We start from the raw sequence: 13,539 nt of genomic DNA on the forward strand, positions 1-13,539 counted from the left end.
TTTTGTAAAAAGATTGAAGATTAATTTACCCACTTTATTCTGAGCCATTAGCCTGTGTGTGGGGGTGTGTTAAGAGAGATTTTGCCTCTCCAATCTGCTTAGAAAACGTCTGTGTTGACAATCGTGAATGTTGAATATTTACGCTCGCAAATCCTCGCGTGTTTGTCAGCGGCAAGTTTGTCAAAACCACGTACTCTTATGATTGTGACAATGGTCAATTGGAAAGCAACCTGAAGCTCGAACAGAGGAGCAACTGGTTGTGTTGAGTGTTTGTATAACGTTTCTCACAAGTTATTCACCACAGAAAAATGACAAGATGAAGTTTGCAACTGCAACGCAGTTGCCAAAAGGGATGACAGTCAGCCTAGCTTCTTCTCTTTCTTCTCTTTCTTCTTTTCTATCTTATCTTCTTCTTCTTCTTTTCCTTTCCAATATGGATGCCCTGTGGCGCCATACTGCCTTTCACAGGTTAGTTTTGGTATTACACCTACTTTGGGGGAAGAGACTTTTGATTGTTGGTGGAAGTATCACTCTGTGTATGATGTGCTGTGTTGGTCATTCTGAGTTCACAACACACTATAAAAGCAGTAAGAACACACATGCTGATTTATTTTCCTGTTCATGTGGCGTCTGTCACATTAAAAACATTGGTTAAAATTAGTAATGAGAAAATCAGCATGTGTGTAAACTATTTTACACACAAGAGAAGAACAAAAAACAAAACCTCTTGCCTTTTAATAGTTTTAATTATAATACATTCATTGTTATCATTATCTTTAGTTGTTGATTGCTGCGAGAAATAAATCTCCACTAATTACATTGTGTTACTTTTTGTGGTGGAATAAGTCTGTGTCTCGGCTCTTCTACAAGCAGAGAAAACAGCTGATGTGACTTTCCGCATGTAACAAATGTGATCCTGTGACAACTCATCCTGATGGCAAAGAGCACACATTACAGGTCCAACTGAGTCGACTCCAAACGCACTTTCCAGCTGTTGAATCTGATTTATTGTACTTGCGCAGAACTGCGTGGTCGGAAATTGTCCGTGTCTCACCAACAAACTGTCACTATCTGCTTAGGTTCTAACATCACCTGACAGCAGGTAAAGAGCTGCCATCACGTGCCATAATGCAATACATCACGCGCCTCTCTTGTCTGATCCTGCAAGCTTCACCCCTTCCACCTCTTCCTCTCTGCACTGCCGTTTGCCTTCAAACGTTGCAGCTCTTGGCCTGATTAGCAGCCTTCACCCCGAACATATTCTGCCTGTTCAGCCAGGGGGGATTAAGTGCAGATACATGACATTTCGGGCCATTCCAAGGATCTGAGTCAGCGCATAAACAACTCCTACGCTATGTCAGGGAAATATTTATCTTTGCTCGTACAACTTCTTGAGATACTGTCAACACTGCTGAGAGACACAATTATACTTGTGGATGGGGAAACAACAGTAAGAGCCCTCGTGGAAATACTGGAGTATCCTGTGGGGAAAGAAAAGTGTACCCTATCAACTGATGAAATACAAGTGATGCCTGTCACAAACTGTAGATACCAGCCTCCTTCGTGTGGCCATCAGATTCATGCATTCACGGAGAAATTAAGGTTAATGTGGGAACATCGTTTAATGTTAACAACCTAAAAAAAGGATGGTTTTGCGCTTTTATTCAAATATGCACCAACATTACACATGTGCTACATGAGTCAAATGTCTTGTTGAACTCAGTTATTGTTTTGCGTAATTCAACAAACAAAACAAATAGTGATGATAACATAAGACATAACTTGAAGTTGCAAGAAAAAGTATGTGAACCCTGCAGTGTGATGTTTACTTGTTATGTTCTGCAAAAAGCATTTAAAAAAAATAGACAGTTTGTCTATTGTTGTGACTTAGATGTGACTTAGATTTATGTAGAAATCCAGGTAATTCCAATCCTTTCAGCAGTATAATGTTGTAGGGTCAAAGAGTCTCAAAGTGTGGTACTAGTACCACTAGTGGTATGTGAATCACTGCTTCAGTACAGTTCAGATGTATTTAACTTATGTTCAATACATTTGCAATCAATCGTTAAGAACTATTTGCTCTTAAAGATGTATTTAAGTAAAATTTGTATTCAATGTTCATATGCAATACATTTCAATTGAATTATTACTGAAATAAGATTTTTTCTTTCCTATATTAAAGCGCAGAACTGTGTCAAACTGTCAAGCTGTGCATAATGTTACAGTGGCTTACAGTGATATTAAATATACTTACTGTATTAGTAGTAAAACATTTGTTTTGTTTTTGGTGAACACTGAAACGTACTACACTGTATTTTAATGTTCATCAAGATGGTAGGACTTGCAGAGCAAGGTCAAAAGAGTCTCCAATTAACCTACCATGCATATTTTTGGAATGTGTGAGGAAGCCAAATATTTCTACTATACACTCTAATAATACTTAATAATCCTAATGTCTGTCATTTTTGTGTTTTCTTTTCTCCTCAGTAACCACAACGCTATCTCCAGGCTCAGGCCACGCTAGAAGATGCAATGACACAGAGAAGGCCTTCTGTGTGAATGGCGGTGACTGTTACTTCATACATGGTATAAACCGGCTTTCCTGCAAGTAAGTTACCTATTTTTCAGTTTTTTTTTTTTTTTTTTCCTTATTTTTCATGCCCACCAGTTGAAATGCAAACCCTTTTTCGTGGCAGCATTTATAATATTCATCATCACAGCAAGAATCTGCCTTTTCCTGCTATTTCTGTTTTGTTTTGTTTTGTTGAGAGCACTTGATTCCTGTTGTTCTTTGTTTCAGCAGCAGAAGCAACCCGTCAGAGGAATATGCTGCTTAACTGCCCACCTGTTGTGTATTGCAACGCTCATAATGGAGCGGCGTCGGCGTGCTCATCCTTTTAAGTCCCGTTTAGTGTACAACAGGAGGGCTGCCTGTTAAAAGCCCTTTTCAAAATGTCATGAGTCACCGCTCTAGTAGGGAGAAAATATTTATGCCTATTAGGGGCCCCCAATGAGGTAAATAGAGTTGTTGCTTACATTGAAGGTCCTTGGCAAAGGGGATCGTGACACCGCGGCTAAAGTGTACTTGTCGGAAAGGAGCCAGTTGACATTATCATAAAAACAACTTGTTTTTTATTTAACATTGAGATTTTAGTTTGCATTAGGATCACAACCAAAAGTCATTACTCAAAAATACAGTGGAACCTTTGAGGTGGAACACAAGGCGCAATTCGGATTTGGAAACCAGTTTTCCAGAGGAAATAATGAAAAATGAAAAATTGTCACTCTCATTAAAACCTTTCAAAGCTGTAGAGACAAATTTAAAGTAACAATTAGATATACAGTAATCCCTCGTTTATTTCGGGTTTAGGTGAAATCAGTGAAGTCGTGACCACGTATTTTCTTTTTAATTATTTATACACGTTCTAAATATGTGTGAACCTCCCCACACTCTTATTAATCTTACCCACACTCATATTAACCGCTATACTCCTAAACACCTTTTAAACTCTCAAACATACAATTTTAGACAGTAGTACTATACACTATGTACAGTCTATTCCTTGTATTATGTGTTTTAATGAATTTGTCTTATTTTTTTAGTCTTAATGTTTTCGGCTAGCAAGCATTTATGTTACTACAAAAAATACAGCATACACTCAAAATCCCACAATATGGCTAATTATGTGTCACATGAATATTAATACCCGCAATGCACTGAGTCCGCAATCGGTGAACAATGATATAGCGAGGGAACACTGTGTTAAATGTAAAAGCAATACAAATTAAACTTGACAGAGGAGAACATTCTTAACTGTTTCACGAGTGTAAAAAAAGAAGTTAACAACTGTAAAATGCAAAACCAATTTAATAACAAAGTCTACTAAACTTTTGTTTCACGTTGGAGTTTTACGTCACATTACTTGTCGAGGCGGCTCATTGTCAAAAAAAAAAAAGCAGCAGCAACAACAAAAACAAGTTAAGTTTGAGTGTGGTACAATGTGACATACTTCATGAATGCGGTTCTAGTATTGCAAAATAAGAGACAAAAAGCCAAAGAAAAAGCAAAACAGATGCCTCTTTTAATCCTTTCCGAGAAAGTTTTGTCTGAGAGTATTTTCTAAAAAGAATTGTGCTTGTATTCTGAATTGTACAACTTGGTTGGACTTTAGAGCAGTGGTTCAGGGATGCCGTGTTCCAGTGAATTATAGTGACAGCTTTTCCATTCCATGGCAGAATGTACAATAAACCTGTGTATCCACCTGTTGCCATTCCGACAACAGAATAAGTCGTGGTTTCCTGCAAGTACAAAAGCTTTGTGTTCAATTAAACAGGACAATATTTTACACTAAGTCCATTTGTGAATAAATTTAGACGAAATCATCATTATTTCAGTATTCATACATTTTGTGTCATTTTTGTTTGGTGGTATGCCGTTAGATGCCTTTCTTCGACAAAGGTATGGAATTACTGATTTAGAGGTTCCACTGGAACATGTTTTTCCGCCTTTTTTGTTAACCCATTTAATATTCAATCCAACCACTGTGGTAATCCATTCTAGCTAATAAAATCCATTCTTGTACTTGGAACACAAACTGTGCACTCCCTCTTGTAATGGCTGTTAAATATCGGGTTGCATGCTCTGTTGGACCATATGTCACTATATCACAACTACTTAGGCCGGTGTGATGTAGGAGCAGCAACACTGGTGCAGCTTCAGCGTCCAGTTGGCCCCTGAAAAGAAGACTGCTCGACGGGCAATGCGGATATGGCCCCAACAGCCGTTCAAAACGCTATGTACAAATTGGAGGCAGCAATAACTCAATAGCTAATTCACTCACAGCCCCAGGGCATGGCTCCAGAAGAGTTGGATAATGCAGTGAAGGCCCGTGGGGAATTTGTTGCCCCCACAGCCATCTCATTCAATATAGGCCAGGCATCAGTGGGTATTACTCACTGGCTAAACAAGTGGTGCAGACAGCTCAGCCCGCATTTGTGCCCAAATCATTCACTCTCGTGGACAAACTTCTTCAAAGGGGAGCACAGGTTAAGACATGCTCCATGAGCAACCATTATTTTAGTTGTTTTCACCTTACGAATGAAATACAAATTGGAGTTTAGCCTTGTTGAGCATACAATTAAATGGTGGGCACTCACTGGAAACTTCATTGGGAACCCCTACTCAAAGTATTACATCATTTAAAAAAATACAATATCTATAATAATGACAATATTTACTATTTATACATAATAATAATAATATTAAGAAGAAGAAGAATGGATTTTTCATGAATATTTTTTATAAATATATATATATATAAATAAATATAAATACATATTTTATTTATATACAAAATCTAACTGTGGATCTATAATAAGGACTCGTTTATGTTTATATTTTTAGACTTAGGGCCAATCACCTTTGCTAAATACACAATAAATCTCCCCATCGGATTTATGTTTTTTTTTTTTTTTAAGACAAGTGTGTTACAGTGTGATAATAGAGTACGCAGCTGCACTGAATTCCGATATTTATTAGATTATATAGTTCCAGTTCTGCCACTTTTACGCCAACTTACCGTCATCTCATCAGTCAGGGTGAATAATTAAATGTTGAACATTATGGCTCTCCCGGGAGGTGTTGTGTGAAACCAGTAAATCGCTTGCCAATGACCTTTTGTTGGACGGACGGTCTCGTTGTGAATCCAAGCGGAATGCTGGTGCTCCTAAAACAGCGACTCCTCATTCTAACGGGACTTTAATGAGGAAAGATAGCTCGGGCCAAACAGACTTACTGGTGATGATGAAGTGTTGAGTTATTATAAGATACATTCAAATGTCAAAAACTGCCTTTTACATGCATGCAAACAGAGTTAAACACTTTTAAATTTCCTTTGGGAACATCTCTGTGTTTCCATATTTTTCTTGAGCTTGAAATATGGCAGCGTTTAGAATTTATCACACAACGCAACTGTTAAGCCCTGAACAAATATCCAGAGAGTAATAGGCATTAGCCCACATTACATTTTGCTCCACGGGCTTCCAATTGATGTATTGATTAGCTCCAAAGCGCTGCAATGATCTTTCTCTTCTTTCTTTGCCCTTTAGGCCAAAACGAGACTGGGCTTATGTCTTTAAAAGCGATTTAGGACAAGCCCCCATCATCTTCTCTCATCTTCTAGATTTTTATTGAGTTTTTGGAACCCCCAAGAGAGTACTTTTAATTCTTTATTTTTGTGCAACTTCCTGTTGAGTTTTTTGGATGTATTAACCTGGTACTTTTTCAGATCCTCCCATGGATGTACACATTATTTATTTATTTGCATTTTTTATTATTAGTAAGAATCCACACACAGAAGTGTTTGGCAAAAGTTGTCAAAATGTGAAAAAGTATTTTTTATTGATAATGGGGAAATATAGAGAAATATATATTTTTTTAAAATATGTTATCCCATGTTATCTATTTTGAATGACATTTTGCTATTTATTGTCAAGGTAAGGAGCTCTAACATGCGTTTGGCAGCTAACCTGGAAAATTGTGCTTTGAAATCTCTGTCAAATTGCATCACACCAGGTTTCATATGTTTTGCTTATATGTACTATAGCTAAAAGGAGTTCAAGTTTCATCCAGATCCAGTGGAACCAAATGTTAATACCACATTTGTTCACTCATTCAGTTCACAGATGACAAATGTGTAAACTTTAGCAGGGGTCTGTTTAATGTCATTTTTGGGCTTCATTCTATGGCCTCACAGTTTTGTGGGTCACTTATAATTTGTTTATTGAAAGAAATCATTGGTTGAATATCTTAATTTAAAAGAGGGTCGTTGTGCATTTTATATTTCATGAAAAAATTGGAGGAACGTTGTCTTTACTTAATATTGTTATTTTAGTATTGTTACATTCTTAAAATAATATCTATTGTAATATTAGCTAATGTTTTTACATATTGCATTACACACAAACACGTTGGGCTTTATTTTCGTGACTCGCGCAAGTCCAGCGCAATGCTTGGTGTAACTCTATGAGGAGGTGGGTTAGACCTGGTGTGTGTAATTTCGTAGACAAGCACAGCCAGTGTATTTAAAAACAGGGCTTTCTGCACTTTGTGGGCATGAACATAGCTGACTTTATTGGCCGCCAGTAAAAGCGGCTTCTTTCATTCATTCCCCTTAAGTGAGGCCCAATGACAGTCTCACACGGAGAGAGCGCTCAGCAAGTGACTCGAGCATTGTCACGTGGCCGGTGTGGCAAATGACAATGTGATTAAATGAAGTATCAGCTGGTGATAACCGCGGGCAACATTAAATGTGTCCGCGGACTTCATGTATTTACCCCCACCCATGCATGATTGCTTGTGCATGTACCCTCCCTCCCCCCGTAACTGTGTGCCAGCCAGTGGGATGACTTAAAAGATAATAATAATAATAATAACCTCAACCAATCCACCATTGTCTGTACCGCTTCATCTCCCTGGGGTCGCGGGCGCGCGTATCGCAGCTATCTTCGGGCGAGAGGCGGGGTACACCCTGAGCTGGTCGCCAGCCAATCGCAGGGCACATATAAACAAACAACCATTCACACTCACGTTCACACCTACGGGCAATTTAGAGTAATAAATAATAATAATAATAATAATAATAATAATAATAATAATAATAATAATAATAATAATAATAATAATAATAATAATAATAATAATAATAATGCATGTCGGCACAGTGACCAACTGGTTAGCATATCTGCCTCAGAGTTCTGGGGACCCAGGTTCAAATCCGGCCTAGCAGTTTAACATGAGAAATTGTATGTAAAGTCAACGTTCCATTCTTTTGAGTGTAACTGATGTAATGTTTGTACAATATGTATTCTTTAATTAATCTCTTTTTCCATATTTCAACCTGAAATCCACACAAGTTCACCTCGCTGTGTTTTCCTGCCCGTAACATTTGTGTGCTCCTTCCCAGATGTCCTGACGGATACTTTGGCCCGCGATGCTTAAAGACTGAACCTCTGCGGTTGCACATGCCCAATCCTTTCAAAAGTATGTTCACTTGATATGAGCAGCTGAGAACAGAGACACAGTTGTCACTGGATTACGTCTGTGGACTCCCGCCGAAACACCCCCGCTACTCCTCCGCGCACCCACCAAAACCCGGTCCTCTTCTACTGTCTCCTCTTCTTCCTCCCCCCCTCTCAGGTCAACGTGCACCGGGCCGTGCACAGTGGTGTCACCCATGGGAACGCTCTGGCTCTGCTGTCCATTAGTCAAGCTGTTGGTCTAATTCTCTGCCTCTCTCTCTCCCTCTCTCTCCCTCCCCCACCACACCCTCATTCTTGCGCACTCTCTGGCTCATCCACCACCCTTCTTCCTCCTCTTCCTCCCTCTTTTTGTGGCTTTCAGGTGTCCAAATGACTTTACTGGTGATCGGTGTCAAACCTACGTTATGGCACGTTTCTACCGTATGTCAACTTCCTCTTCTGTCAACTCCCCTCGAGTCACGTGCATGTGTAGACTAGACATTAGCCTCCTAATAACGCGCCCAGTAGTTGTGTATCTTCTGTCCAGACCCATAGATAAGCAGGCCCTCGTATTGTGTGTTGTGTGTCCTGCTGTGTATTGCATGTGCATTTCAGAATAACCGCTAATACTGTTCTTTTGTTGGTGATGTGTAGATGTAGCCTTTTACTGAATGTGACAACTACAGTAAAACAAAATGCTTTTGGTCCCGCAATTAATAATGCTTTCTCACCTTAAGTGGATACCATGTGCATGTTTCCACCAAGCAGTACAGTTCAGTTTACAACCCCAATTCCAATTAAGTTGGGACGTTGTGTTAAACATAAATAAAAACAGAATACAATGATTTGCAACTCATGGTCAACCTATATTTTATTGAATACACTACAAAGACAAGATATTTAATGTTCAAACTGAAAAACTTGATAGTTTTTACCAAATAACCATTAACTTATAATTTTATGGCTGCAAGACGTTCCAAAAAAGCTGGGACAGGTGGCGAAAAAGACTGAGAAAGTTGAGGAATGCTCGTCAAACACCTGTTTGGAACATCCCACAGGTGAACAGGCTAATTGGGAACAGGTGGGTGTCATGAATGGGTATAAAAGGAGCTTCCCTGAATTGCTCAGTCATTCACAAGCAAAGATGGGGCTAGGTTCACCTCTTTGTGAATAAGTGCGTGAGAAAATAGTCGAACTGTTTAAAGACAATATTCCTCAACGTATAATTGCAAGGAATTTAGGGATTTCATCATCTACGGTCCATAATATCATCAAAAGGTTCAGAGAATCTGGAGAAATCACTGCATGTAAGCGGCCAGGCCGAAAACCAACATTGAATGCCCGTGACCTTCGATCCCTCAGGGGGGACTTTATCAAAAACCGACCAATGTGTAAAGGATATCACCACATGGGCTCAGGAACACTTCATAAAACCTATGTCAGTAAATACAATTCAGCGCTACATCCATCAGTGCAGCTTGAAACTCTACTATGCAAAACAAAAGCCATTTATCAACAACACCCAGAAACGTCGCCGGCTTCTCTGGGCCCGAGCCCATCTAAGATGGACTGATCCAAAGTGGAAAAGTGTTCTGTGCTCCGACGAGTCCACATTTCATATTGTTTTTGGAAATTGTCAACGTCGTGTCCTCCGGGCCAAAGAGGAAAAGAACCATCCGGACTGTTATGGACACAAAGTTCAAAAGCCAGTATCTGTGATGGTATGGGGCTGTGTTAGTGCCAATGGCATGGGTAACTTACACATCTGTGAAGGCACCATTAATGCTTAAAGGTACATACAGGGACTCTAAATTGCCCGTCGGCATGACTGTGAGCGCGAATGGTTGTTTGTTTCTGTGTGCCCTGCGATTGGCTGGCAACCAGTTCAGGGTGTACCCCGCCTCCTGCCCGATGACAGCTGGGATAGGCTCCAGCACGCCCGCGACCCTAGTGAGGAGAAGCGGCTCAGAGAATGGATGGATGGATGGTACATACAGGTTTTGGAGAAACATATGCTGCCATCCAAGCAATGTCTTTTTCATGGATGCCCCTGCTTATTTCAGCAAGACAATGCCTAACCACATTCTGCACGTGTTACAACAGTGTGGCTTTGTAGTAAAAGACTGGTCTGACTGGTCTGCCTGCAGTCCAGACCTGTCTCCCATTGAAAATGTGTGGCGCATTATGAAGCGTAAAATACGACAACGGAGACCCCGGACTGTTGAACAGCTGAAGCTGTACATCAAGCAAGAATGGGAAATAAATCCACCTACAAAGCTTCAACAATTAGTGTCCTCAGTTCCCAAACGTTTATTGAATGTTGTTAAAAGAAAAGGTGATTTAACACAGTGGTAAACATGACCCTGTCCCAGCTTTTTTGGAATGTGTTGCAGCCATAAAATTCTAAGTTAATGATTATTTGCTAAAAACAATAAAGTTTATCAGTTTGAACATTAAATATCTTGTCTTTGTAGTGTATTCAATTAAATATAGGTTGAACATGATTTGCAAATCATTGTATTCTGTTTTTATTTATGTTTAACACAACGTTCCAACTTCATTGGAATTGAGGTTGTAATTTGGTACGGTTGTTCTATCATGTTCCCGTTATTTTGTAAATAACATACCCCTACCGTATTTTGCATCTCTCCATTGGGTTACAAATGGCTTTGGGATGGTACAAATGGTGAAGCCAGACATACTGCCATGTGTTGATTAGTTGACAAAAAAAAATATCAGAAAGGACTCACAAAGTGCTTTATATGGTTAAAATACAGAGTCAAAACCCATGGAAACACAAACTAAATTTACTGGTCTTTCTGAATCAGACTATACTGTACCACTTGGTTGGAAATGTTTTTTTGTTTTTAATTAGAACTGATCCAGGAATGGAAAGTCATGTCGGACTATTGTATTAACTACTAAGCATGACAAACACAACGTTTTGTAAAATGATACAAAAATAAGAGGGAGCATTCAAAAGGCAATCTATCAGATCATATCTAGATAATGCCCCTTGTTGTACTTAAAATACAGTACTGTGTCACAGTCATCTTCTATGAACCAGTAAGTAGCCTTCAAACCATCAAACGGACATGAATATAATGCTACACCCCACGTACTACATTTTAGTTATACAGATATGGTCATATACAGTACATATGGTTATAACATTGCTAAAAACAAAAAATATAATGGTGGCCTAGTACTATTGCACAGTATGTCAAAATTGTCCCTAATATTCCACCTTGTGATTTATATCAAGGTTGGTTCTATCATGGTTCTTACACATTTTCCATCCATCCATTTTCTGAGCCGCTTCTCCTCACTAGGGTCGCGGGCGTGCTGGAGCCTATCCCAGCTGTCATCGGGCAGGAGGCGGGGTACACCCTGAACTGGTTGCCAGCCAATCGCAGGGCACATCGAAACAAACAACCATTCGCACTCACAGTCATGCCTACGGGCAATTTAGAGTCTCCAATTAATGCATGTTTTTGGGTGGTGGGAGGAAACCGGAGTGCCCGGAGAAAACCCACGCAGGCACGGGGAGAACATGCAAACTCCACACAGGCGGGGACGGGGATTGAACCCCGCACCTCAGAACTGTGAGGCTGACGCTCTAACCAGTCGGCCACCGTGCCGCTCTTACACATTTTCTAAATATAAAATGATTTGCTTTGACATGATGTGATTGCGGCGGCACGGTGGGCGACCGGCTGATTGGCTGGCAACCAGTTCAGGGTGTACCCCGCCTCCTGCCCGAAGACAGCTGGGATAGGCTCCAGCACGCCCGCGACCCTAGTGAGGAGAAGCGGCTCAGAAAATGGATGGATGGATGCATGATGTGATTGCTGACAGGCAAGACAAGAAACATAACCCTGGTTAGGGATGTCTGAGAACAATTACTTGAGGAGCTAACATCAGCTAACATTCCCTCATGACAATTTCATTACTGCACAGAAAGTCAAATGTACACTCCTTATTTTTGAAATATTATGAAATCTGTACATAGAAGTAAACCCGTTAGACTGTTGGTCTACCATCGGAAAGATTAGGAAGCGTTGCATGGAGATGCATCACAAACATACACAAGCCATGTTCACATAATCCTACGACTGTCTTACAACTTTGACATCCACTAGGACATTTTGCAAGCTGCATTTGATGACTTCACACACACAAACACACACACAGCTGTTGTGCCGTCACACCAGAGACACTAACTGCTGCCTCAGATGTCCTCACACGCCATATTACCATTCGCAAAGCCAGGGTCAACTCTGTACCACTAAATACAGCAATAGCAGCAAATATATCCATCAAATGTGGATTCATAACATTTGACGATGTGTGTTGGAACACTTCTTGCGAGATTTTGCTTCAAACGTTTGGCCTCTCTTGCTGCATTCCAGAAAACTGGGAAGTCATCAATTTTAGACCTGACAAGGAAACGAGCATTGTAGTCCCAGTCAAAGTTAGAGTTCCTAGTAGCAAAGTCGTGTCAAATCAATGGGAGTCAGTAATCACATAACAATGGTGGCACCCACAGAGATACAATAAAAGATGCAGCATACCTGATTCTGCAGGGAAATCAGTGATGGCAAAGGTGAATCACAGAATGTGTCAGTTTAATACAATTCAACTAACACAATTCCAGTATACTCATTATACAGTAGGACAGTGCGTTGAACTTGTGGTTAGTATGTCTGGCAAACAGTTCTGAGCTTCAGGGTTCATATCTCAGCTCCAAACTGAGGTATTCTGGGTTTTCTCTGGGTACTTCGGCTTCCTACGACATTCCAGAAATATGCATGTTAGGTTAATTAAGACTCAAAATCAGTGGTATCCAACCACCGGGCCGTGGGCCAGTACCGGGCCAGCTAACTTCCGATCTTGGCATGCCAACACTCCGTGAAAAATATGTACTTCCATGAACCAGTCCGTGGCTGAAAAAAAGATTGTGGAGTACTGCTCTAAACTGGCTCACCTATGACCCTAATGAGGACAAGCACTATAGAAAATAATAGGATGGATGATAAAACTGGTTACAATCTCAGTAATGTTTACTTTTAAGTAGCCAGATATTTTCTTTTTCCAGGACATGTACTCTTTTTGGAACTGTCAGTGGCATGTACAGTATTCTTCCTGACTCAGGTTTCTATTTAAATCCCGTTCCTGAACAATGTGGCTCCACGGCTTTTAGAAGTACAGTAGGATGTGGTGAAGCATATCGCTTTCAAATGACAGTAACTAGTAATATATAATGTATTGCATTTTTTAATTGAAGTAACTTAACCAACATTTATCTCTGTGTGAAATTGTTGGTAAAATGTATTATTCAAAAATGATCGAGGCTGCAAGTAAAATATTAATGTGGTTGTCAAGACTGCTGCATATCAATGATTTGTTCACAAGCAAAACAAATACCATCTTATCACATTTGTCCTCCAACTATATATTTTTTTGTTTTGACTAAAATGCTTTGAGGTTTCAGCTTGTTGGTAGGATAGTTACTGTATA

General features: G+C 39.9%; 1 protein-coding gene across 4 annotated transcripts in view; it reads left to right on the forward strand.

Annotated features, from left to right (window-relative positions):
- nrg2a (neuregulin 2a) overlaps positions 1–13,539 on the forward strand; it is a 135,897-nt gene that overhangs the window by 108,726 nt on the left and 13,632 nt on the right. For 3 of the 4 annotated variants that reach the window (XM_061750849.1, XM_061750851.1, XM_061750852.1), the window contains exons 4-5: positions 2,488–2,608; positions 8,402–8,460. In XM_061750849.1, the coding sequence (XP_061606833.1) occupies positions 2,488–2,608; positions 8,402–8,460 (180 nt within the window). Of the gene's footprint in view, positions 1–2,487; positions 2,609–7,964; positions 8,042–8,401; positions 8,461–13,539 lie in introns of all 4 variants that reach the window. The other variant, XM_061750850.1, reaches the window with a different exon arrangement.

The sequence above is a fragment of the Phyllopteryx taeniolatus genome, chromosome 17, assembly GCF_024500385.1.
Source record: "Phyllopteryx taeniolatus isolate TA_2022b chromosome 17, UOR_Ptae_1.2, whole genome shotgun sequence".
Lineage (NCBI taxonomy): Eukaryota > Metazoa > Chordata > Actinopteri > Syngnathiformes > Syngnathidae > Phyllopteryx > Phyllopteryx taeniolatus.